The sequence below is a fragment of the Phyllostomus discolor genome, chromosome 3, assembly GCF_004126475.2.
Source record: "Phyllostomus discolor isolate MPI-MPIP mPhyDis1 chromosome 3, mPhyDis1.pri.v3, whole genome shotgun sequence".
NCBI classification, from domain to species: Eukaryota; Metazoa; Chordata; class Mammalia; order Chiroptera; family Phyllostomidae; genus Phyllostomus; species Phyllostomus discolor.
The window spans coordinates 197521287-197546290 of record NC_040905.2 but is presented as its reverse complement, the minus strand read 5'-3'; the positions used below and the strand labels follow the sequence as shown (position 1 = coordinate 197546290).

Here is a 25004-nt window from a genome sequence, read left to right as displayed (position 1 = left end):
AAATCGGGCAGTCTGACTTGTGGTTAATATGAGTAATGATTTTTAATTGCACGTTAATGCCCAATGAGGAACATCCGTGTTAGGCCGATTTCCCCAAAGGATTTACATTCAAATTTTCTTAATTTGAAAAAAAATTTTAAACTAGTATTGAAAAAAATTAATGCATGTTTATTTAAAAAAAACTAGACTGTGCAGATAAGCATGTGGAAGAAGAACCCATCCCCAAGTGCCTGAGCCGTCTCGGGGCTTTCTTCGGAGCTGATAAATCAGCCTAAGCCCTAATTGAACACTCTGCCGGGGCTCCAGTCCACTCTTCCTGGGCACACAAGAAGAACGCTGCTCCCCAACCCCCAAACTCCATTTTAGCAGGTCTTGGCAGAGGGCTGAGGGGAGAGCTCAGGCAAAGGGAGAAGGAGCCAGGCCTTGGGGGTCAGAGGATATTCTGAGTTCATCAGAACTGGACACCATGAGAGCAAAATCGGAAAGAGAAACATCACCGTGTCCTGCAGCATGTAGGCACTCAGGCACCTACCCGCCTCTACCTTGAGGTACCTTTAAGCACCTGGGCTACTACACAAATGGAAGAGAGCCGGTCCCTTCTCTCAGCCCCCATGGAGTCAGTCCCTGAGGTCAGCAGGGGCAGCTGCCAGCCTCAGCGCTATGCCTCTTACAGCGACGGACCACCTCGGTCAGATGATCTAGTCCGGCTGTGCCTAGTTTCCTCGGCTCTCAAACGGGGGTGATAAAAGTATCTCTGGCGGCTATTTCAAGAATCAAATGAGATCTTGTCTGCAAAGAACTGTTAGCTTGGGTGTATGGCCCCCACTTCAGGGCTAATAAGTGTTATATTATAGGCGAGAGGGTCAATACATCTACCTGGAGCAGGTTTTCAGAATGTAAATTGTGTGAGGCCGGGGTGCAGGTTTCTTGGCATCCATCCCAATGGGAGGGCGACAACCTCAGAACAGCATTTGCCCTCTTCTAGAGGTGGGGAAGGAAATGGGCCATTATCATTAGAGACTGTGGTTAGAATTTCTTTGTTCTAAGGGCTGGGGGTGGGAGGGCTAGTAACCCTAATGGTAGGAACAGAGAAAACAGAAGGTGATTCTGTGTGAAGGGAAAAGAGTCTGCAGAGGGCAGGGAGAGGGAGAAGAGACTGAGGTTCTTGGGGAAGGTAGGGCCTCTGCACTGGGTGTGGCCCTGGAGCAGTCCGAGGCCGCGGGAGGCCTAGGGTCAGGAAAGCAGCCAAATCACCAGAAGCTCTTTCAGGCAGAGGGACTGGAAAGTGCAAGGGGCTCATGTGGGACTAGATTTACTTTCACAGAATTGGAATCATCAGTTCCACCCTTCAGGGGCTAAAGCGGACTGGAACCGGCAAGTCAGCCCCTTCCCTTAGTTTGCATCAGGCCCTGCCCAACACCTGTCCTCACGTGAGGCCTCGGGACACTCATAAACTCCTAAGTGGTGACTCTCAGGCTTTATCAGGCCCCAGAAACACCTGGGGTGGGCAAGGAGAGGGGTTGTGAAAAACGCAGACTTTCCAGTGAGATTCTCATTCATTCGCCAAGTCTGGGGTGGAGCAGGAATCTGCATTTGTAGCAGTCACACTGCAACTAGGGTACAAATGAGAGCTCTGACGAATGACACTCCTACAAACACCACCAGTGGCCGCCATTAGTCGGTGGCAAAATCAATTCAAGGGGTAGAGAACAGCATTTTAAAAATAAGAAAAGAAAGAAGAAATAGAAAACATTGTTCATAGTAAGGGTTTTTTGCTTGTTTGCTGTTAAATACAGTACATGTACTATATACATGTATTATATATTTGTACTACGTATGAGTAGTGGGGTTGAATGTGTTTCTTCCTGAGAGTCATGGTCAAAAAAGTTTGAAAGCTGCTGCTCTAAGGTAACCTCTGGAGCCTTGGTGGGAGTAAAGGCTGTACTTGAACTTTAGGGCTTGCCTAGGTAGGACACCCTGAGCAGGGCACCGAGAAGAATGGATGCCTTTGTTACATTTTCGTCATTCAGTAGATTTATTGAGTGCCTGCCTATGTCCTGGGTCATATTTAAGACAGTGAGAATACAACCATAAAGAAGAACAAAGTCTACTCTCCTGGACAAATACCGCAAATGGAAATGTAGTATGTTGGTGGGTGATAAGGGCTAGGAAGAGGACTCAGGCAGAATAGGAAGGGGAGCTGGACGGAGGTGCAGGTCTAGAAAGGCCAATCTAGGAGGGCTCTCGGAGGAGTGGTCCTGGGCCTGTGCCCTGGATAAACACGGCAAGTACACCTGGAGAATGTTTGGGAAGGAGTTTCCCACACAGAGGGGCCAGCCATGGCAAAATGTCTTTTTATACCATGACCTCAGCTCCCCTGTCGCCGAAGAACTGTGCGCAATTTACATTCTGAAAAAGGTGCTCCAGGTATATCTAACACACCCTCACACAGGATAAAATATTCATTAGCCCCCTGCCATGTATGACCTACAGTAGGAATGTACTCAGTTTTTATAAAATTGGAATCATCTATAAATTCTGCTCTGTAACCTGCCATTTCACTTACTCATTTATGACATTTGGTTTGGGACTTTTTTTTTTTTTAACTTTTTGGTATTGAGCACTTGGGAAAGTCTATGGGAAAAAACTGTTCTCCCCTGACCTTTACCGTCCGTCCCTCAGACCTGCTCTCCAACCTCAGGCCCAGCCCTTGTCTGCCTGCCCGGCAAGGGCCCCAGTGTATCCTCCTGCCTCCTTCGTCTTCACACCCTGATCCAACCAGCATCTCTGGTGTCAAGGCTGGAAGTCATCTGATGGGGGTTTGCACGGTTTCCAGGAGTGGTCAAAAGGCTGCCAATGCTGTGGCTTCTTTTCTCCCGTGATGCTTTCATAGCACAACCAACAGCAACTGTCACCTTTTAGAAGAACTTGGCAGCCTGCCAGTGCAGACCACATGGGTCCCCTGTGGAGTCCAGACCCCGAGGGAGAGAGAGTCCTTTCTGATCTGGCCAGGCCAGACCAGACCAGACCATATGAGACCAGATCTTGTCTCCAGAGGGCTGTCAGGACCAGTTCACTTCAGAGACGGACAGTATCAAACTGGGCAAGTCCAGGAGAGAAAAATCAGTCCGGGCAATAAAGAGCTGTGAACTAGGATTATATTTATAAAAGGCAGATTTGGAGGCACTGATAGTGTTGGGCCGAAGGGATGAAAAGTGAGGGGGAAGAAGGAGGTACATGAAATTATGTTGCTGCCCTACTTGGTGTGGCTCAGTGGATTGGGCACCAGCCTGCGAACCAAAGGGTCACTGGCTCAATTCCCAGTCAGGGCACGTGCCTGGGTTGTGGGCCAGGTCCCCAGCTGGGGGCATGTGAGAGGCAACTGATCGATGTATCCCCAAAACATTGGTGTTTCTCTCCCTCTCTGTCTCCTTCCCTTCCTCTTTCTCTAAAAGTGAATAAATAAAATCTTGAGGGGGGAAAAAAAAGAAATGATGTAGCTTACACCCATAGCATTCTATCTTGTGTCCTAAACAGTTGTCCACGACTGCCTTCCCCTTTCATTCCTTATTCAACAATACTCAGTGAAGATCTATGTGCTGGATAAGACCTGTGCTGTCTCATGCCATAGCCACACAGATACATGTGGCTACTTAAATTTAAAGTTAAAGTTAAATACAATTTAAAATTCGGTTCTTCAGTTGTCCTAGCCACATTTCTGGTGTTTCATAGCCACAGGTGGCTTGGACAGAGCAGATATAAGAACAGTTCCATCAGACTGGAATATTCTATTGCAGTGCTGGGCTTGAGACCCTGTTAGACACCAGTGATAGATACAGGTGTAAATAAGACTCGGTCACTGCCCACATGGAGCACACAGGAAAGAGAGAGACAAGTAAATGAAGAGTCACGCTGTGTTGGGGATAGTGTGAGGGGCTTTGGAAGCACAAAGGAAGGACATGCAGTCTGAAGGAGGAAGAAAGGGTGAAGTTACAAATGACTCCCATAGCCTTGCTGTGGTTGATTAGTGAATGGTAGTGCCCCTGCACTCAGAAAGAAAAGAGGAAGAACAGGTTTGGGGGGAAGATAATGTTTCCAGTGTGAGTCATGTCAAGGATGAGGTGTTTTTTACATACCCAGGTGGAGATGGGCAGGAAGCAGGTGGATATACAGGTCTGGGGAAAGTCTGGCTAGAGATACCGGTTTGGAAATCTCAGGTGCCTTAAACCTAGAGCATATTGCAGGTGGGGTGCACTACATCACCAGATCCAAATCATTTTGAGGGCAGGGATCTGGTAAGTCAAGTGTTTGGTGCACTGAGCCTAGCCCAGTGCCCCAGGGCAAAGCAATCAGTCTCTCTTGGTTGAAGGTTGCCAGGCTGTTATGGGGAAGAGGGACTAAGTTTGTAGGGAGAGCCCTCAGCTCTGAATTAAGATCAGCGTTACAGGAGGCGAGGGGGTAGATTCCAGCTCCTGACAGAAGTCTAACAACAAGCCACTGACCAGAAAGAAATGAGTGCACCATCGAGGAAGTGTCAACAGGCGCAAGAGGAATCCCATCAAGGGTGCTGTGGAGGGGACTCCCAATCTGGGGAAGACAGACCCCATTGCCAACGGTGATATTCTGTAAAGGAAAATGCCCCTCACCACCCCCATCCCTGTTCCCACAGGCACCTACCTTTCAGAAATTTCACAGATCTTTACTGAAGGCAGTTCTGCTGACAGATCAGCACTGCAGGCGGCGCCTATGAGTATGCAAAAAATTGCCTAAGATTTCTGCATTTATTTATTTATTTGTTCGCTTATTCAACAAACATTCAGCAAGCCCATACCAAGTCCTATGCCATGAACTAGGCATACAGACATGAATGGACGGTGAACGCAATGTGATTGCAGGTGCAAAAACTTTGTCTTGAAACTGCTGTTGGTTTCTACAACGGTCTTACCATTGGATCTCAAGAAGGTGGTGAGGGACCTCTTTGGTATGGTAGTGGGCCATGAAGGTTTGATGAAAGAATGAAAAGAATAAGGAATGGAGGGACTTCGGGAAGTGTCCAAAGGAAGGCTCTCTGCCTGGGTGGGATCAGAGGAAACTCCAAAGAAATAAAGTGGAACCACCATCTGGGCGAATAACAATTTAAAGGGTGATATTTATTAAGGGTTTCCTCGTAACTATTTCTGTTGTACCCGCTTCCCTTACATTATATAGATTTTTTTGGCAGCGTGGTGTTGGGCACATCTGTCTTTTTCTCAGGAACCTCATCAACGCATTATTACACTAAGAAAGCGGGGTGGGGCCTTCTCGGCGGGTTCTCCAGCAGAGGCGTCAGGAGAGCGGAACTGCGGTACAGCAGCCTGCGAGGGCGCCCGGACGCTTTTCGCCACAACCCCCACCCTAGCGACGCGCGCCTCGTTGCTAGGGGCGGAGGCTCCCCAGGCTGTGGAGCTCAGAGGGTGCTGGCTCCCTGAGGATCGGCGACCCCCGCCAGCCTCATCTCCCGGCTGGGCAGGCCGCCGATGGGTATGAAGCCCAAACGGGATGGAAGGGGCTCAGCGGGCGGGCACAAAAGTGGGAGCCTTCACGCTTACCGGACCGCAGACTCCCACCTGCCCGAAGCGGGGAGAGAGTTCGGAGGGCTGGGCATGGATTGGGTGGCGCTGGATTCCCATTTTGGACGTCCCCTGGCCCTTCCGCACCAGTCACACATCAGAAATAAGCTTTGGCTGATTTTTGCATGGACTGGACGAGGGACATTTGTAAGCTGAAGATCTAGAAAGGGAAAACTGCACACAGGTTGTCCTCAGGAGTTGGGGCAACCTTGGAATCTGGCCTGGTATTGACTCCCTGTGTGAGTCCAGGCGAGATCCTCTTATTCTCTGGACCACAGTTTCCTCATTTGTACTGTTAGAGGGTTGAATTAGACCATCTTCCACATGCTTCTACTGTGATTTTGTGTTTGAGCTTAGGTTTCCATACCTACATTTGGTCTCCCAAAGTGTAGGTTAGATGAGTGCAGAGGGGAACACAGGAGAGGGACAGCGATACGAAATCAGCATTTATTTTATTTAAATTTTAAAAATGTACTTATTTTTTAAAAGATTTTATTTATTTATTTTTAGAGAGGAAAGGGGGAGAGAGAGAGAGAGAAAGAAAGAGAGAGAGAGAGAGAGAGAGAGATCAATGTGTGGTTGCTGGGGCCTGCAACCCAGGCGAGTCCCCTGACGGAATCGAACCTGCGATGCTTTGGTTCGCAGCCTGAGCTCAATCCACTGAGCTACGCCAGCCAGGAAAAATGTACTGATTTTTTAGAGAAGGAAGAAACATTGATTTGTTGCTCCATTTACTTATGTATTCACTGGTTGCTTCTTGTATGTGCCCTGACCAGAGATAGAACCCACAACCTTGGTGTATGGGGCAACACTCTAACCAACGGAGCTACCAGGCCAGGTAAAATCAGCATTTAAATGAACAGTGGACCAAGAGTCTAAGGAAATGAAGCTGAAGCTCTGCCCCTGTGTGACCTTTAGCAACCCTCTAGGTCCCAGTTTCTTCATGGAAAGTAATAGTTGGATATATGCTGGAGTATATCAAGGAATATGGCACTTGAGAGCTAAAATAGAATTCTCTGAGTTATGTTTAGGGTGACTATTGGGTATCTCAGAGTCTTTGATATGCAAACTGGGGCAGGAATGGATCCCGGGATTCAGATTTAGGCCCAATTCCATCAGGAACCAACAAGGACATCCAGAACCATAACCGAGCTTATGGATTTCCCAAGTTCATGCCATCTTTCTGGACCTGAAATTGAATGAGGCAGGGTAACTGCTCCCTGAAGGATTTGCTGCTTGGTAATTTTAAAGGACCCTTATATTTTGGGGTCCTTAAAAATCTTCTTGCTAAACAGACTGTTCACCTTAGTGTGCCATTCAATCATTCATTCTTTTAATCATTCGACAGATACTTGCCTTGCATCCATCCTTCCAGGTGATGCTTAAAGCACAGATACAAAAATGAACAAGACACCATCCCTTCTCTCAAGTATATTGCATGTTCATAATATAAATGGTGGAAGATAACTGAATAGTATTTTCATTTTCATTTCTTAGATTTGTCAACTCATAATAAATTACAACATGGACATTATCCAAGTACATATATACTTTGTTTTTCAGATTTTAAATGGCCTTGATATATAATGTAATAAATTCTTAGCCTTAGAGTGATCAATCACTCTGGCCAGAGAACAAACTTGTCTTCAGTTTAATATCCTCCAGACTTACATATCCATTTGTATCTGTTCTCTGTGTATATTCACGTACGTTTAATGTATGTGTATTAGAGCAGTTGCTGATAAGAGTGGAATTGCTACTTTCAGTATTGCTATCAATCATGTTCGCAGCTGTCATTTACTACCAGTGGTTTGCCAAGCTGAACTGAGAGCTTTATGTGCACTACCTTTTTTTTCCTTTTTAAAGATTTTATCTATTTATTTCTAGAGAGGGGAAGGGAGGGAGAAAGAGAGGGAGAGAAACACTGATCAGTTGCCTCTCACATGCCCCCAACTGGGGACCTGGCCTACAACTCAGGCAATGTGCCCTGACTGGGAACTGAACTGGAGACCTTTCAGTTCACAGGCCAGCACTCCGATCCACTGAGCTACACCAGCCAGGATGCCTCTGGAGATTTTTCTTTATTGTTGTTCAAGTACAGTTGTCACCATTTTCACCCCATCATGCTCTGCCTTTGAAGATTTTTGATGAACAGAAGTGCTATGAGTAAAATAAAATTGTTTAATGCTGCATTTAAATATATTCTATTTTGCATATTTTAATAGAAGTATAATTAACATTGTAATATACTACCCCTAAAAATCTTTGAATTTTGTAAGATTTCTGTCTTTGTGAGGGAAAACTATACTTAACAATCTCTTTAATTAGCAAGGTCCTTAATTTACCTTGTAAATCTTTCAGTGCAAACTTGCTCAGACAACAAAGAGATTAATTTAAGCATCTTTTCACTAATTACAGAGATTAGGAAGTGGCTGCCTGAACTATTTTCTGAAGTATAAATATTACAAAGCATTGAATACTGCAGCTCACCAAGAAGATCCTATTGGTTTGGGGTAAGTAATTCTATAATTGTCTTTTCCTCAAAATGTTCCATGAATATTCTTCAGGTGGGAAGTGTGGCTCTCTGAAGATACCAGCTAAGAATCCAATCAGTTTTAAGCAGAGACAGTCCATTTATAGCATCTGCAGGTCCCAGTGACCTAGATCTATGAATGGCATCTGTCCTTAGTTTGATGACAATGTTGAAAAAAAAATGGGTTAGGCTGGCACGTAGGACGCCCTGCAACCACTAATAATCTACAGACAATACAACATCCCAAGCTTTTTGCAAGCTACACCGGAATTTTTTCTGTCAGCACATCTTATGATTGTTATAGAGAACTCTAGAATGTCTGAACTGAGAGGGATTTGAGATTCGCTACTTCACAAATGTTTTATCACATCGTGCAAACCACTTTAAGGTACAAAGATGAATATGACAGGGTCCTTCCTCTTAGGGAGTACACAGTCTTCCAAAAACTGTTTGATCTGATGTCACATTTTGTCAATGGGGAGGCTGAGGTGTAGAGCGGGGAACGGAGGAACTCCAGGACAAGTAGTGAGGGAGGCAGAGCTGGGGCCAGCGCCCAGGGGCCTCGGTGCCACAAACGCTGTTCTTTCCACCGATTGTGCTTCCACACTGGTTACCAGTTCTTCTCAGGAGGTCAGCTCCAGCAGCCTCTCAAAATGCAGGCTGAAATAGAGAAAACCCTATGTGTTCATGGTAATGAGAGGATTGAGGATACTTGGCGAGTTTTAGCTGCTGTCTCCTTGCAGACTTTTCTTTCTAAAACGAGGCTTGCTGTGCCCATTAGAAACTCATCTCCTGGAGCTTCTTTAAGCGGAACCCCAGAAGAGATGGGCACTGGGTACCCCCACCTCCCCAGGTACTCCCCTCTACCTTCCAGCATCCCAGGGAACAGCTAGCTGCAGAGGACAGCAGAGTAGCTGAGATTAGCCCCGAGCTACATACCTGTAGTCCCAGCACACGTCCACGGTGGCCACATCTGGTTTCTCTCTTTTTCCCTCTGTTTAACCTGCGTAGGGCCTGTGGGAGGTGTTTCCTGATCGAGCGTGTGGGTGAGCACCTGTCTTCCTCTTTAGTTCTAGCCTTGTTAGTTGTTATTGGGGACAATACAATCTGGAAAACATTTTGAATATTTTTTATTCTAATATAGTATATCATCCATTTTTTTTAGATTTTATTTATTTATTTTTAGAGAGGGAAGGGAGGGAGACAGAGAGAGAGAGAGAGAAACATCAATGTGCGGTTGCTAGGGGTCATGGCCTGCAACCCAGGAATGTACCCTGGCTGGGAATCGAACCTGGGACACTTTGGTTCCCAGCCCGTGCTCAATCCACTGAGCTATGCCAGCCAGGGCTTATCATCCATTTTTGACATGAGTTAAGTTCTAAAGGTCAGTGGTTCCACAACCTTTTGACCTCAGGGCTCCATTTCACTCTTAAAAATTACTGGGGGCCTCAGAGAGCTTTCCTATTGGTTCTGTTTTTGTTTCTCTGCTAATGTGTCCTTGTAGGGTTCATTCCCAGGGCCACAGGAGCGGGTCAGGGAAAGGAGAAAAAGCAGAGGAATACAGTTAATTAGTCTTTGGGAAAAGGTATGTTTTTACGTGACCATTGTGGGGGAGGAACAAACTTTCTTCTGCCTTCAACGTTCTTTTGACTGATCTCTAATCAGATAGACGTAATGCAGACTAGTGAGAGAAAATAACCAGATGTGTTATTTATGGGAACCTCATACATGTGAGAGAGTCAGAGACCCCACATGCAGGAGAGGTTCGGAAACAGAAAGGGGGATCACATGTATAAGACAGCCTGAGCTAGGGGTGAGGTAATGCTACGTGGGGGTTTCAAAGGGTCATTGAGGGATGATAAGAAGAACAGAGCCCTGGCTGGCATGGCTCAGTGGATTGAGCACTGGGCTGCAAAGCAGAGGGTTGACAGTTCGATTCTCAGCCAGGGCACATGCCTGGGTTGCAGGCCAGGTCTCCCATAGGGGCCGCGTGAGAGGCAACCACACATTGACGTTTCTCTCTCTCCCTGCCCCTCTCTCTAAAAATAAATAAATAAAATCTTTAAAAAAAAGAACCGATGTTTAGTAAATAAAAGTCTGCCTTGACATGTAGGTGGGTCAAAACTGTTATTGCTGACAAGACCTTATGATGGGCAAGGTCCCTCATTCAAGGCCTAGGTCATTAAGGAGTGTAGAAGTTCTTCTTGAGCCTGAAGCTAAAACTGACTTTAGCTCCAAATAGTCCACATACCACAGAAGTGCATCTTGGGGTGCTCATTCTGAACCCCCACACCATACTACCATCACTGTGCCTAACAAAGTTAACAGTATGTGTTGTTGTTTTCACTGAACAGGGACCCAGCTTCCAGCAGCCGCAGGGGATGCTGCTCCTCCGGCGCCGTCTGCAACGAGCTCCGCCTCAGCAGCTTTTGTGCAGGTTCCGTGCCACGATGGGGAAACTGCAAAGCAAACTCAAACACAGCACCTACAGATACAGGTGCCCCAGTCCTACTTGGGACCCCAAGTTTTATCATGCCCCATTCAAGTGCTCCACTAAAGAAAGAGAAGGCCCAGAGCAAGCACTGATGACCTTCCCTGAACTGTCAGCTTGCTCAGTTTTCTCTTGGATAAGAAACAGCGTGGTAGCTTAGTGTCCGCAGCTAAACAGAAAGGCGCCCTCTATCTCTAGAATAATCTCTAGAGTGAGTATGGACTCCACTTTATCAGACTCAGTCACTCTGTGCACCTACTGCAGAGTTAGTAATACCACTTCGGCGATGTCGGTGGGTCTCCTCGTCCATCTTTCTCCCCGGCGGCCTGCACTGCCCCCTTCGCACACACTCTTCTTCATCTTGCTCGGCTATGCATGCCCACCCACACCAGTGGGCCCCCCATTCTCCGTCCTCTCTCTGGCAGGCCCGACGCAGTTTTAGAAGAGAGATTCCAAACTAGAGCTCTTCAAGAGTACAGCCCAGCTCACATGGACGCCGTCTCTGCTGTTGCTGCTCTGGACTCGGACCTGTGTGTCTCCGGAGGAAACGATAAGGTGGGCCCTGCAGCGCTCCCCAGGAGCCGCCTTGTTGCAGAGAAGGGAGGGTGTGGGGGAGGCGAGCGTCGCTCTTCCATTGCTGGCGGAGGTGGCGGCAGTGGCGGGCAGTGCAGAAATGTGGTTTTAGAATTAGACTGGGTTTAAGGCCCTTCTCTAACTTTGAGCAAGACTTTTAATTTTCTTGAACTTCAGTCTCTTTTTCTATCTAATGGGAGTAATAATGCCAACCTCACAGGACACTTGTGAGGATTCAGTGGTGAGATCCTTCGCAGTGTGCCTCCACGCGCTTTTTATAAGTGACTGGTGTTATTCCAGCCAGCCCATTTTCACACCTGCACACAGGCACAGGAGTTACTCATCAGCAGAAGGCGTCTCTGGCCTTCTCTTTTGTGCTGCTCCTTGGCCGGGTCTCCACACTGGTGCGTGTCGTGCTTCCTCCCACTGCCCTTACGGGTCCTGCTGCCTTTTCCCCTCACGCCGGGATCTGTTGCAGCACTGGCAGCTAGGGTGTTGGTAGCAAAAACGTTGATTCTTTTGTAGTAAGTAATGCCTCTCATTTTCAGTAGCCTTTTAGAGTCTTTGAATTTCATTTTCACACTATTTCACAGACTTTCGGATGCACACATGTGCACATTTTAACACCTCTGAAATCAGTATGCATTTGAAAACTGATAATAAAGCATCATTTAATTGGGAGCAATTTTTTGTCTTAAAATCTGTGTCATCGTAGATATATGAAATTTTATTTAAATGAGCCTTACCTGTGAGGGGTAGATTGGGCAAGGATTAGCATCTCCATTTTGTAGATTGAAAAACAGGGATTTAGGTCGAGTGCTAACATGCTTCTTACTCTCTGACAGTAAAATACAGAGACTGGGCCAGAGACAGCTTTGGAAATTCCATTTAGGGGAATAAATGCTGACAACAAAATATTAAAGTATATACCTGGAGGAAAAAGTGGAAAGAAATTTTTTTAAATTAAGAATCTTTTTTAAAAAGATTTTTTATTTATTTATTTTTAGAGAGGGAAGGGAGGGAGAGAGAGAGAGAGAGAGGGAGAGAAACATCAATGTGCGGTTGCTGGGGGCCATGGCCTGCAACCCAGGCATGTGCCCTGACTAGGAATTGAACCTGCGATGTTTTGGTTTACAGCCCACGCTCAATCCACTGAGCTACTCCAGCCAGGGCAAAAGAAAATTTTAACAATGGTTCTCTCTGGCAGGTGGGATATAAATGAGGCTTTTTGAAATTAAAAACAAAGTACAGTCTGTTTTACAATAAAGGGAATAAACTTAATGCTAGCGAACTGTATACCTACAAATGATTGAAGATGATAAATTTTAAAAACTAAAATAAAAATACAATACAACTAGGGAAAAAAATCTAGTCCCATGTGGAATTCTCCTTCAGCATCTACAACCAGAACCTCAACCTGAAGCAGTTTCCCTGAGGTCGTGTTAGCCCAGACCTGTCAGTAAGGCTGAGGGGCAGCCCAGGAGCCGGGGGAGACGGAGCACCGGTCAGGGGAAGAGACAGAACTCAAAGTTCAGGGCGTGAGGAGGGACACAGCAGAGCTCGGACGCTCCACTCAGGTCACTTGACTGGGAGGGAGAAGTCAGGCAGAGGATGAAGTAAGGCTCGTTGTTTCAGTCGAGTGAATATTCAGTTAAACTAAAGAATGCTAATGACTCTCCGCAGACAGTCGTGGCCTATAACTGGAAAACCGGAAACGTGGTGAGAAGGTTCCAAGGACACGAGCATGAAATCACCAAGGTAACTTTGTCAGCTGGGTATTATCAGGGAGGGAGTTTGAAACTAAATAGGGGAATACCTAATCACTCTAGATAGTAAGAGTGGTTGGCTATTCAGTCTTAAAAGAAAATGCAAGGGCTTTATACTTGATGCTGTGAAGCCCTACTCCCGGAAAAGCGGAGCAAGCCATTCACTCAGCTCTTGGTACAGGTAAACAAGACATAATTTTTCTTTTGTTATTGAGCCTTTAATAGCTCAGGTGGTAAATAAGGAGTAACCAATCCTAACTCAACAGGGGCCCGCACCGAAGGCTTACTGTGTGCTGGCCATAGTTGGAAAAGCGACAGTCTCTATGCTTAGGAATCTTCCAGTCAAGTTGGGGAAATTTTTAAAAAGCCACCAATAGTTAAATAAAAATTAATTTGTTCAGTAGCTTTACAGAGTACAGTGACTTGCCAGCAAAAGTGATAGAGAATGCCAAATTTACATGACTCTCTGCAGTCCACCTGAATGAACCAAAAGTTAGGACGTGATCTATCATGATGACACTCGGCATCAGCCACAGCCCCGTAGCACGGAAGAGGGTGTTTGCCTGCCAGTTCCAGCACATTTGGACCCGGGCTGAGCAGGAACATCAGGTTCTAACACACGGGTCCTCAGGCCTCTTCCCCGCTGTCAAGTGCCATCGGACGAGCACGCCCGCGCTTTCTTCCCTGAGCAGATAGCCTGTGTCTACAAGTCGAAGCAGTTCTTCAGCGCCTCTCGGGACAGGAAGGTCCTGATGTGGGACCTGCACGGCTCCTCCCAGCCTAGCCAGCAGTTCTCGGGCCACACCATGGCGGTCACGGGGGTGGCCGTGAGTCCAGGTAGGTAACGCAGAGCTCTTCCCAGTGCCGCTGGACTTTCTGAAACGCCCTCTTCCAAGTGCAGCTCGTGGACCATCTTCTTGCCGTTGTTTCCAAAGACTCATCACAGCTGTGCACTGGTTCTCGGGACAACACCCTCCTTCTGTGGGACGTGGGGACTGGACAGTGTGTGGAGCGAGCTTCAGTCTCCAGGAACTTGGTACGAGCTCAAACTTGCTGCAGGGCCGGACAGCGGGAGGGAGGACGGGGCGCGGGCAAGGGCCTGGGCAGGAGATCGGGAGTCCCACGACCAGGTGTGGGAGGCCTGGGTCCCATCACCACGCACCTCTAACTCTGTGTCGGACCCCAGCCCCTCAGGGCATCGAATTAGATCTCTTTAAGGTCTCGGCTCCAGAGGACAATTCCACTAGTTTATATTGGAATCTTAATGGTATTCTCACTTATTCCTTCAAAACACAGTAACTTGTTTTTCCTGTGGGCCAGACACTGAGCTCAGAGCAGGTCAGCAACTAAGGACACAGCCTCTGTCCCCCAGGGGCTCACAGCCTAAGCCCCGTGCTCTGCGTAAATAACATCACGTGGAGATATAAGTATTACACTTTGCTTTCTGTATAATTTACTCTACTTATGAAAACCAGTGTTTTCTGGTAACAGACTAGTTTATAAACTCTGCACTCTTTGGGGTCAGTCAAACCTGGGTTCAAGTCCTTGATCCATTACTTTTTAGCTGTGCTATCCCAAGAAACTTACTCAGAGTCTCAGCGTCTACATTTCTAAAACAGTGAGAATTATATCACCTGACATGGTAGATGTTTCTTTAGTGGTCCTCCAGTGTTAGCCCTAGTTATTGTTCCAATTTTGAAGACAATTGTCAGTGACAAGATACATTTGCTCTATGCCTTCCCCATTTGTGGAGGTTCCTGGGGAAAAAGAAAACCCTGTTACTTTGGGTGGTTCTGAAAAGTCCTTCATGCCCGTCCGCCGGGGGACTGCGGGGATGAAGCGAAGGAAGGACACTTCCCGAACCCTCTGTGGCCTGGACTGGGGTTCCAGTGGGCCCTCATCAGAACAGGGGCTGCCTCCCTGTGCTGCTGCAGGCCAGGGGGTCTTCGCCACGTGTTTGGGGTTCAGGCGCTCAGAGTGCCTGCACGCAGTTGGGTGCTGACAACCAGCCCAGCTGCACCCACTGGTGCTGATGGCCTCGGAGGTGCAAGGAGAGCATGACTGGCGGGTGTGGGCAAAACATGAAACCCCTCCAAGTCAAATGTCCTAGTTCAGCATCCTTGAGGGGTGGTGCAGAGATGCTATTTAGCACAGTTGACGGGAATTCCAGCAGAGGAATGATTTGGTGTGGAGACATTTTGAAAATTATGCTGCTTCTAGGTCACGCACCTGTGTTGGGTCCCCCGCGAACCATATGTGCTGCAGACTTCCGAAGATAAGACCGTCAGGTGGGCTAACTGAGCGGCAGCGAAGGTGTTTCTGGTGAAGGTTTGTGGCCCCCCGCGCTTACATGACGCCCTTCCCCCTCTGCTTCTCCACATCGCTGTGTCCTTCCCAGGGCCTTCTGCCCCTCTGCCCCTCGCTGGTGCTGGGGCCTCTCTGATCTGGCCGCATGGAGTCATCTGGGTAGAGGGTGAATGCCAGTCGGGCCAGGGGGGAAATCCCCTGTTCTGATTGGTTTCAAGGCAGCTGAGTCTTCCCGCTCCTACTGTGTTCAGACTAACTTCAGGATCAGTCACTTGCTCCTCCCACCGCTTCAAACTGCCCAGGCTCTACTCTGGCCACCTGCTGGGTCCCTAACATTCTCAGGCGCCCAGCCCTGGGGAAGCCCTCCCTGAGAAAGCGGGGCAGAGTCACCATCAGGGGCCGCAAATGAAGTAAATTGCTTTTAGACCAGAAAGTGTGACTAGAAACTTTGGATTTCTGAAGAGATTTTGCTTAGAAAATGGTAGGACTAAGACAAGAGATAAAATAAAATACCCCGCAGTGGACTCCATGGCCCAGGTTGGCCACGGCCTGCAACTCTTTTGTGTCTGAACCTGGGCAGATGATCGCTCCTCTGTACTGTATCATAAGTATCTTGGAAAAAATTCCTAAGTCACAGGCACAGAAATATCCTCTTGTCCTTGGAAAGCGGTATCCCAAAAGACCAAATTAACAAATTAACTTGCATGATTAAGATGCTTGGACTAAATTCCTATTAACTAGATCTCGGAATGGAAAGAGCTCAGATGTCGCTCTGCTCCTTCCTGCCTGCTGCGGAGGGTCCGAGGCCAACCCTTCCAGGTGCACACCGCCCTCCCAGGTGTGCCGTGACTCCGTCCGACTGGCAGGGCGGTGAGGAGCCACGGCTTTTATCTTAGCAGGTGATTGCAGGTGTATCTCAGACACATTTGCTATAAACTCATGTTTTGCTTCAATTTTTTTCAGATTATGGGACAGTCGGGGGCTGCAGGTAGCTCATATATTTCCCGCAAAGCAACACATTCAGACCTACTGCCAGGTCAGTGAGGATGGACACCGGTGCCTCTCCTGCAGCAACGGCTTCGGAGGGGAAGGCTGTGAAGCCACGGTGAGGGGCCTTGGGGGGCCCAGGGGTCTCGTTGCTGATGAGCAAATAACTCACTCTGGCCTCCTGCCTATAACTGGGCTACACTCGCCAGTCTGCTAATGGCTCAGGCCTATTCCAGGTTCAGACTGTAAGTGATCCTTTGCCTTCCAGATGGTTCCTTCAAGAAACAACTACTAGCCTAGGCAGAGGCGTCCGACCTCTTGGCGTCTCTGGGCCACACTGGAAGAAGAGTTGTTTTGGGCCACACATTAAATACACAAACACTAACGGAAACTGATGAGCAGAAAAAAGGCCTTAAGTAAATTTATGATTTTGTGTTGGGCCACATTCGTAGCCATCCTGGGCTGCCTGCAGCCCACGGGCCATGGGTTGGACACCCCTGACAGGGTGAGAGTCAGGATAGGAAGGCGGTATCTTGAAGTGGCTGCTAATATCTCTCCTCCCAGCAGAGCTTAGAAGAGGAAGGAATGCTTGAAGACCCAAGTGTTTCTCGTTGTGCACGTGGTCCCAGTGCAGGAGGTGCCAGTTCTTTAGAAGTTTGGAGCTCCAGGGTCAGTCAGGGCCCACCTCAGCCCTCACCCGTACAGCTTTCCTTGCAACTGATTTCGGGATAGGCCCCTCCAAAGCACCTTGGGTTCCAAACTGTAGAATGTCAGTGAAAAGGGTTATCTGGTATCCAAATAGAACAGTTACAGCTCCCCTTTATTGAGCATTTCTTATGTGCTAGGTACTGGGCTGAGCACACTGCATGCATTATCTCATTCAATCCTTAAAACAGCTGCACGAGTTAAGAACTATTATTAATTCCCATTTTACAGAGGAGGAAGTAGAGAGACACAGCAAGTTGAAGTTTCTTGTACAAGATCACACCTCTAGTAAGCGTTGGGTCAAGGTTTTAAATCCCAGGCTGCTGATATAGCATCTCTTCTCCAGGCTAAGCACTTCCAGCTCCTACCACTGTTCCTTAGATGACACGGTGCCCAGTGATTTCACTGGTTTTTGAACCCAGTTCACTTTGCCCTCCTACCTGACCATTATTCTCCGGGCGTGGTCTCATCTGTGTCAGCGAGAGTGGGACTGGCAGGACTGGCGCCGCCATGGTTGTAGACTCTGGTCTTCATATACCAAGGTTTAGTGGCTGCGCTTTAAATCAGAAGGTCTCTGCCTGTATGTACTTATGAGAAGGTGCTGCCAACTGTGGGGTCCCCACAGGACCCACAGACACCAAGAGGCTGATAGAAGGTAGCTCTTGAGCCGTCCTAGAAAGCAGGAAACCTTACCCTGTCTCACCACACTGGGGGGCATGGAGCTTCACTTCCCTAACCATGATGTTCATGAGGAAGTCAGCAGCCCTTCTGCACACCCTTAGCCAGGGTGGTTAGAGGCATAGTCGATGCTTAAAATCATCACTAGATGGATGGACGGTTGGCTGTGTGGACGGGATGCATAAAGATAAGGGGTGGCTACGTAAGTAGGTAAGTGGAGGGAACAGGTAGGTCAGGACATGGCGGGGGCGATGGATCATCAGTGTCATCAATGACTGACACTGGAGAAGGGTGTGTGTGTGAGCTAGCCTGTGTCATCACTTTGCAGTTGTGGGACCTAAGGCAGACGCGGAACAGAATATGTGAGTATAAGGGACATTTCCAGACTGTTGCGTCCTGTGTCTTTCTACCAAGAGCACTGGCCTGGGTGCCTGTAATTGCTACCTCATCATACGACTGCAAGGTGAAGATTTGGAACCAAGATACTGGAGGTAAGGAACCTGTTGTTAGTGCTTCTTAAAGATACATGACGTCCTAAAAGACTCTAAAATTTTCTTTAAATTGCTCAGGAAAGCCACACAGGTCCCACCACTGTCCAGTCCCCTAGTGGTTAAGACATGACACCAGTTCCCAGAATGTCTGTTCAACCTCTGGCCGGAGGCCATTACCACATAACTGTACCCACCGTATTGTACCCACTCATTTCTGAGAGCTCAAATACGTACATTTGGCTTTTCTATGCTTTCTGTATACTTGAAAGTCCTCATCAGGGTTTTTTTTTTAAGATCCTGTTTTTTAACTCTGGCTGGCATAGCTCAGTGGATTGAGTGCGGGCTTCGAACCAAAGCATCGCAGGTTTGATTCCCAGTCAGGGCACATTCCTGGGTTGCAGGCCAGGTTCCCAGTGGGGGCCACATGAGAAGCAACCACACATTGATGTTACTCTCGCTCTCCCTCCCTTCCCCTCTCTTAAATAAATAAATAAATAAATAGAATCTTTAAAAAAAGATTCTATTTTTTAGAGAGAGGGGAGAAGAGGGAGAGACACATCAATGTGTGAGGGAAACATGGATCAGTTGTCATTGGTTAGTTGGCTCTCACACGCCCCCAGCTGGGGACCTTGCCCTCAACCCAGGCATGTGCCCTGACTGGGAATTGAACCAGTGACCCTCTGCTTCGCAGTCTGGTGCTCAACCCACTGAACCACACCAGCCACGGCCCTCATTTGGTTTTAACTTGTGATGCTCAAGATGTCTGGAAAAGAGAACAGAAATTGCTATTTTGAAATGTATTTTTTTTAAGAACTAAAATGAGCCCTAGCTGGTGTGGCTCAGTGGATTGAGCACCAGACTGTGAAGCAGAGGGTCACTGGTTCGATTCCCAGTCAGGGCACATGCTCAGGTTGCAGGCCGGATCCCCAGATGGGGTGCACAGGGGACAACCACACATTGATGTTTCTCTCTCTTTCTCCCTCCCTTCCCCTCTCTCTAACAATAAATAAATCTTAAAAAAAAAAAAGAACTAAAATGAGAGCCTCAGCTCTTGGTGGGGGAGAGGTAGAGTGAGATAGTTTCAGAAAGACTCTGCCCTGTTCTGACTCTGCAGTGAAGGTTCAAAACTGCAGAAAAGTCAGGGCACATCAAAGCCCCAGAGGGAAAAAATGTTTTAGGGAACACAGCCCCCTGGAGTCCGAGAGGCAGTGGTGTGCTGGTCCTGCTCCCCATGGCTGACTGTTAAATATTCAGGAATATTTAATACGCTATAGTGGGAGTATTTACACCACAGAATTTGGCAAATGCTGTGAAAAAAAGGTTGTTTTTCCTTCCAGAGAGCTGATTCACCAGCACCCCACCACCGCCATGCTGTTCTGTCCTGGACATAGGGTTCTGCCAGACACAGGAATAGTATTGGGTTGGCCAAAAAAATCGTTTGTTTTTCTCCATAAGATGGCTCCAGTAGTGCTTAGTTGTCTTTCACTTCATTCGAAACAATTTTTTTAGATTGTATTGTGACAGCTGTCATATCAGCATGCATTTAAAAAAACATCAAAATTGGTGAATTTTTGTGTGACCATGTTAATATTGAAGATGGAAGAAAATAAGTGACATTTTCAGCATATTATGCTTTATTATTTCAAGAAAGGTAAAAACAACTGAAATGCAAAAAAACAAGATTTGTGCAGTGTATGGGGAAGGTGCTGTGACTGATCAAATATGTCAAAGGTGGTTTGTGAAGTTACGTGCTGGAGACGTCTCGCTGGACAATGCTCCACAATTGGGTAGAGCAGTTGAAGTTGATAGCGATCAAATCAAGACATTGAGAACAATCAACATTCTACCATGTGGGAGATAGCCGACATACTCAAAATAGCTAAATCAATAAAGTTACTGGAGAAAATGGAAAATGCATTTTATTTTATGGGAAGAACTAGACAAACTTTTTGGCCAACCCAATATTAACTTCGAGAACCACAAACCAAACCCCTCCCATAGTAATCTTCCAGAAATTTGGGGTCCAGCAGGGGATGGGGGGATAGCCCCCCAGAGAACAGAGGTGAGAGCATGTCAGGTGGGACCCAGGCTAAACTTGCACAGTGAGCACGGCCCCTCTGCACCCTCAGTGGGAGCTGCCCTCTCCAGTCACCCAGGTGTGACTTTTGTGGGAGGTGGGAGGAACAGCTTTTTAGCTTCCATGATCGTGAACCTGAGACCAGGGGGAACAAGCTGTGTGCCCGTAGTTCTGCGAAGGCTCCGAGTTGCAGATGGAGGGAGACTGGGTCAGTTGGAAGCCCTGAATGCCCCTCAGGTTCCCCCATTATCCTGCCTTGAAGGGACCGAGACCCTGGGAAGCCAGCAACTGAAAATCAGTATCCCTCTCTGTTTTCCTCTGCCCTGGCCTTGCTTCGTTCTCGGCAGGGCAGCGAGGGCAACTTTTTAACATGTCCTTGCCGGTGAGGCCCCAAGTGTCTGAACATAACTTCTAGCTGGTGCATGTCCACCCTGTTTGGTCTGTGTGCCATTCTCGATAGTTGAAGTCGTGGGGTTGACCCAAGTTCTGGCTTCCCCACTGGTGCGTGTTCCTCTGCAGCGTGGGATATGTCTCTTGTCCGGGTCAGATACATAGAGCACATGCTTTAGTCACATGGCTTTCTTAGGAAGACACTGCATTTTATGATGCTGCACTCTTGGCCTAAGCTGCTGGTTACCCTCTTCCTCCCCAGCCTGCCTGTTCACCTTGTCTCTGGATGGATCAGGACCCTTGACGTCGCTGGCTGTTGGCGACACCACCTCCTTACTGTGTGCTAGTTTCAGCAGAGGGATTCACTTGCTCAGAGTGGACCACAGCCGAGGGCTGGAGCTGCGGGAAGTGGCCGCATTCTGAGGCCAGGAGACATTTGCTGGACAATATCACCCCGTGGCCCCTCCTTTCTCAGTGTGACTTTGTGCTTTTCATGTTGTCTTCAGGGGAGGGCGATGTGGGGCGTAGGTTCACTTAGAGGGCACAGCAGTGTTAGAAGGCAGTTTAAGGCCACTGGCTCCAAATCAGATGCGAAGTTTAGAAATGTGGACTCAACATAAGTTTCTCAAGCTGTTAAATCCAGATGCAAGTTTTAGTGAACCCTTGGGACTGCTCTTCAAAAAACAGTTTATGGCTCAAAGTGGAGACCTGTAGGTCTCTGAAAGGGGTCTCTGTGAGAGTCAGGACACAGCGTCTGAGTGTCTTGAATCGACCTTTTCTGTGTCTCCACAGAAGGAAAAAAAGCAAGGGGGAGAGAAACTGTTTTCCTTGGCTCCAAATGATGTACGTGGGAAAGAATAGTGCAGCGCCATAGAGGAAATAGATCGTAGACACGATATGAAGGTCCAGTCACTGCTCCTCGGCAACGTGAAGAATCAGAGTTAGGGCCAGAAAGCAAAAGCCTTGGCTTCTACTCACAACGGTAGCAGAAAGGGTGGCCAGCCCCTGCAGGTTCCTGAGCCCTTCTTAGACTGGTGCGGAGGTTGCGTGCAAATAAGGCCGAGATGGCGTGAACAGGCTGACAACCCCAAGGAACTGGTCCAGGATTATGGGAGTTACCAAACTGGTTCCGTAGGCAAGGAAATGGGGAGGTTGCAAGATTAAGGCTTAACACTTTTCACTTGTACATTTTCATATTTTTATTTAGTTTTATGTAAACTCTCTCTAGGGAATGGTGGGAGTGAGGCAAAGGGAACATCTGTGATGACGATAGATCACAGAGAGAAAGTAGAGGCGCAGACCCCACTGTGTGCCGGCCACGGAGCCCCCTCCGTTAGGAGGGGCAGGTGCCCGGTGTGCCTGGGTCTTCCCAGGAGGTCAGTCCCCACATGGCGCCCAGAAGCCCCTTTTCCTCTCTCTGGTGGAAATCGAGCTCCTCCTGCCTTCAAGCAGGCCCACACCCCCACCCCCAGAGGATTCCCTTTCTGATGAATCCCAGCCGAAGAAGATTTTGCATTGGTCTTCTCTGCCTGCCCCTGACACCCATGGCTGACAGCCACCTTCCTGCCTCCCCCTGCTCCTCTTCAAGTCCAGCTCCCCCAGGCCATCCCCACCGACTGGGGAGGAGAATCTCAAGCTGCTGCAAAGTGTCTGACCTGAGTTTGAATCTCCAGTTCTCCATTTAGCTGCATGATCTTGGGCACGTAGTGAAATCTCAGCTTCCTCACTTACTGTGGAGGGCCATAATCATGTTCCTCACGGGGCTGTTCTGAGGACTGAACAGAACCCTGTTAAATGGCAAGCAAGGCAGTAGGTGCTTATAAGTGGTAGCCATTGTTATTTATTGCCCTCTGTGCAGATGACACGCTCTCTTTACCACATGAAACATCTACCGTTCCTCATCCATTCTCCTTAGATCTTATTGTCTAAGCTTTAGTCATTGCTCAGCTTCCCCTTTGATCTTGGCACTCGGGAAGAACAAAGGGGTGGTGAACGTGGAAGCTGCATCATTGAGCAGCTACAGGTGGCTGAATACATTTATTCTCACTCCCAATCTTACTGATACTCCCATTTCACAGATGAGGACACAGAGGCCCGAGGTCACACGCATAGGTAGGAAGGGGAAGTACTGAAATTTGAACCCAGGCCAGCCTGACTCAAAGCCGGATTACTTTCCTCCCTTTCCCTTTGCCTTTGGGTGATGTCACAAAGTTCACGTTGGAAATGTATAGAGACTAAATTGTTGGTGCATTTTCTAGACCAGTTATTAACTTTTTGGCTCCAAGGAGAGCTTCCTCACCAGATGCCCAGAAGCTGTAGACAGGTGTCTCAGGGAAAGTCCCAGGGTACCTGCTAGTGCCGCAGCTGATCCTTTCTCCTGGACAGGAAGCAGGCAGGAAGTCAGAAAACCCAAGGGAGCGGGTTGGGAGGGGGCTCCCCCGGGGAGGAACAGGCTGCGGTGGGAGGGAGCACAGCTCTGAGAAGACAGTGGGCCTCGGATGAATTCGCAGGGCTCTGTTACAATAAAGTTGTTTCCCCAAACTCTACACAGGTGCGTGATGTGTAAGTGCCTTATTGTGCAGTTCAAGTAAAAAAGAGATGAATAAATGTAAATGTTTTTGTAGGATTTTTCAGAGTAGGATTTTCAGTGTTCAGTGTGCCCTACACAGGCACCCCCAGCACCTAAGATCCTGGCTGCTACAACGCATTCTTCCCCCCGACCCCTGCCGAACACTTCACGTCAGAGGCGGCCCGCTAAGTTGTAGTGAGGGGTTTTCCAAAGACAGCTGCTTTTTTTCCCCAGAAGGTATATAAGCTCTTGGATCCGGCCAATTGTATGTTTAAAATTTAAATAAATTTGTATTTTGTATATTTACCATTTAAATATATTTACATAGTTAAGGAAAGGAGTGGTGATTATTAATGACCTTTATTTTGACACAGGAAATACAAGTATAAAACTCAGGTCACTTGGTGTTTTTAACCTTTTAATACTGAAAAAGGGAACTTAGCTATTTTTGAGTGGCCTTTGGAAACATAGTGATTAAAGAACAGCTTCATCGTAAAGAAGGCGCTGACTGCTACCTGTTCCCTGAAGTTGGCACTTGCCCCCGGCACAGGCTGCCCGGCCGAGACCACAGTCCCAGCGGGACATGGCCGTGAGAGTCAGTTCTGGTCAGTGTGTGTGGAGTGGAAGTGACGATGTGTGTTAACTTCCACCCGGTTCACCTGGAAGAAACGCATTTGTACGGGACCTGCTCTGGGGCCCTCCCACTAGCCGGAATGCAGCCTGCCAGTGACAGCTTCAGCTCTTCAGATGAGGACGAGATGACCAACCAGCAGAAAAGAAGGAAGCTGGGGCCCGAAGAACCTCAAGGAGCTGAGCTGCTCCGGCAGCCTGACCAGCTGGACTGGACTGTGACTGGAAAGAGAAATGAACTTCCTTCTTTCTAAGCCAATTTATACGTTTTTAACTTTTAATGCAGGTACACAATCATAAGCCATTTCAGACATGTTAAGTTTATAGCTTTTTGAACACACTCTCGCCACCAGTACCTAGGTGGAGAAGCACACTACACCCAGGAGCGTACATGGCCTCCCTCATCCTCCCCTCCAGGCCTGTCTGCCAAGGAATTTGTAACATCAAAGTCGTTTGTCTGCTGTTCTGTTTTATGTAGATGGAATCAGGCTGTATTGTAGTCGATGGAAAATATGGCACCAGTGTCTCCCATTCCTGTATGCATGACCTTTTGCAATGTGACATTTTCTGATCAGTAGATAGGATCTGCTTCCCCACCCCTTGAACCTGCCCTGGTCTTTTGACTTGGCTTGACGGACAGAATCCAGGGGAACAAACTCCAGGCCACATGTGAGGCCCAGGCTGCAGAGGCCTTGCGGCTTCACTTGCACCCTCTTGGAATGCTGCTCTGAGATCTCCGTGTCCCAAAGGTGACCTGGGCCACATGGAGAAAAGCCAAGCACCACCAGGTATGTGTGTGAGGTCACCTTGGACCTTGCAACCCCGCCAGATCTGCAGCCAAATTCAGCCACTGATGAAATCACAAGGGAAGCCACAGCTATTCCATACAATCATGAAAAATAATGAATCACTGTTACGAGACACCAAGTTTTGGGGTAGCTTGTTATTCAATAGATTTAAGTGAAACAAGTATATACTTTTATTTTGGCCAGGCTTTTTTTGCTCAGCATGTGTGGGAGATTGATTCATACTGTTGCATGCAGTGGAATGTTATTCCTTCCCACTGCTGTAGAGTATTCTTATGTGGGACAATATTATAATTTATCCACTTCACTACTGATGGGCTAGCTTCTAGTTTGGGGCTCTTACAAACAGTGCTGCTGTGAACATTCTAATAACATGTCCTCTGGTGAACATA

At 47.8% G+C, this 25004-nt stretch overlaps 1 protein-coding gene across 5 annotated transcripts; it reads left to right on the top strand.

Annotated features, from left to right (window-relative positions):
• The first annotated feature begins 5338 nt into the window (after positions 1-5338).
• On the top strand, positions 5339-25004 carry WDR31 (WD repeat domain 31). Of its 5 annotated transcripts, none has more exons than XM_028523153.2 (11): positions 5339-5520; positions 8028-8122; positions 10497-10639; positions 11059-11188; positions 12890-12964; positions 13665-13809; positions 13908-14008; positions 15193-15260; positions 16243-16384; positions 17978-18140; positions 20870-25004. In XM_028523153.2, exons 3-11 carry the CDS (start codon positions 10524-10526, stop codon positions 21028-21030), a joined length of 1101 nt encoding a protein of 366 aa, XP_028378954.1. In that variant the 5' UTR covers positions 5339-5520; positions 8028-8122; positions 10497-10523; the 3' UTR covers positions 21031-25004. The 5 variants fall into 5 exon arrangements, with proteins under 5 accessions (XP_028378954.1, XP_035877980.1, XP_035877982.1 ...); XM_036022087.1 differs by having other exon boundaries at positions 5340-5520; positions 11056-11188; XM_036022089.1 differs by lacking the exon at positions 5339-5520 and adding an exon at positions 6356-6447.

What these genes read in the sequence shown, in the direction of transcription:
- WDR31 (XM_036022087.1), top strand. Translation starts at nt 10,524, where the DNA reads ATGCTGCTCCTCCGGCGCCGTCTGCAACGAGCTCCGCCTCAGCAGCTT. An exon ending in CTTCAGTCTCCAGGAACTTG is followed by an intron (nt 14,009 to 15,192) that starts GTACGAGCTCAA and finishes TGCTGCTTCTAG; the next exon opens with GTCACGCACCTGTGTTGGGT. An exon ending in TTGGAACCAAGATACTGGAG is followed by an intron (nt 18,141 to 20,869) that starts GTAAGGAACCTG and finishes CTTCCTCCCCAG; the next exon opens with CCTGCCTGTTCACCTTGTCT.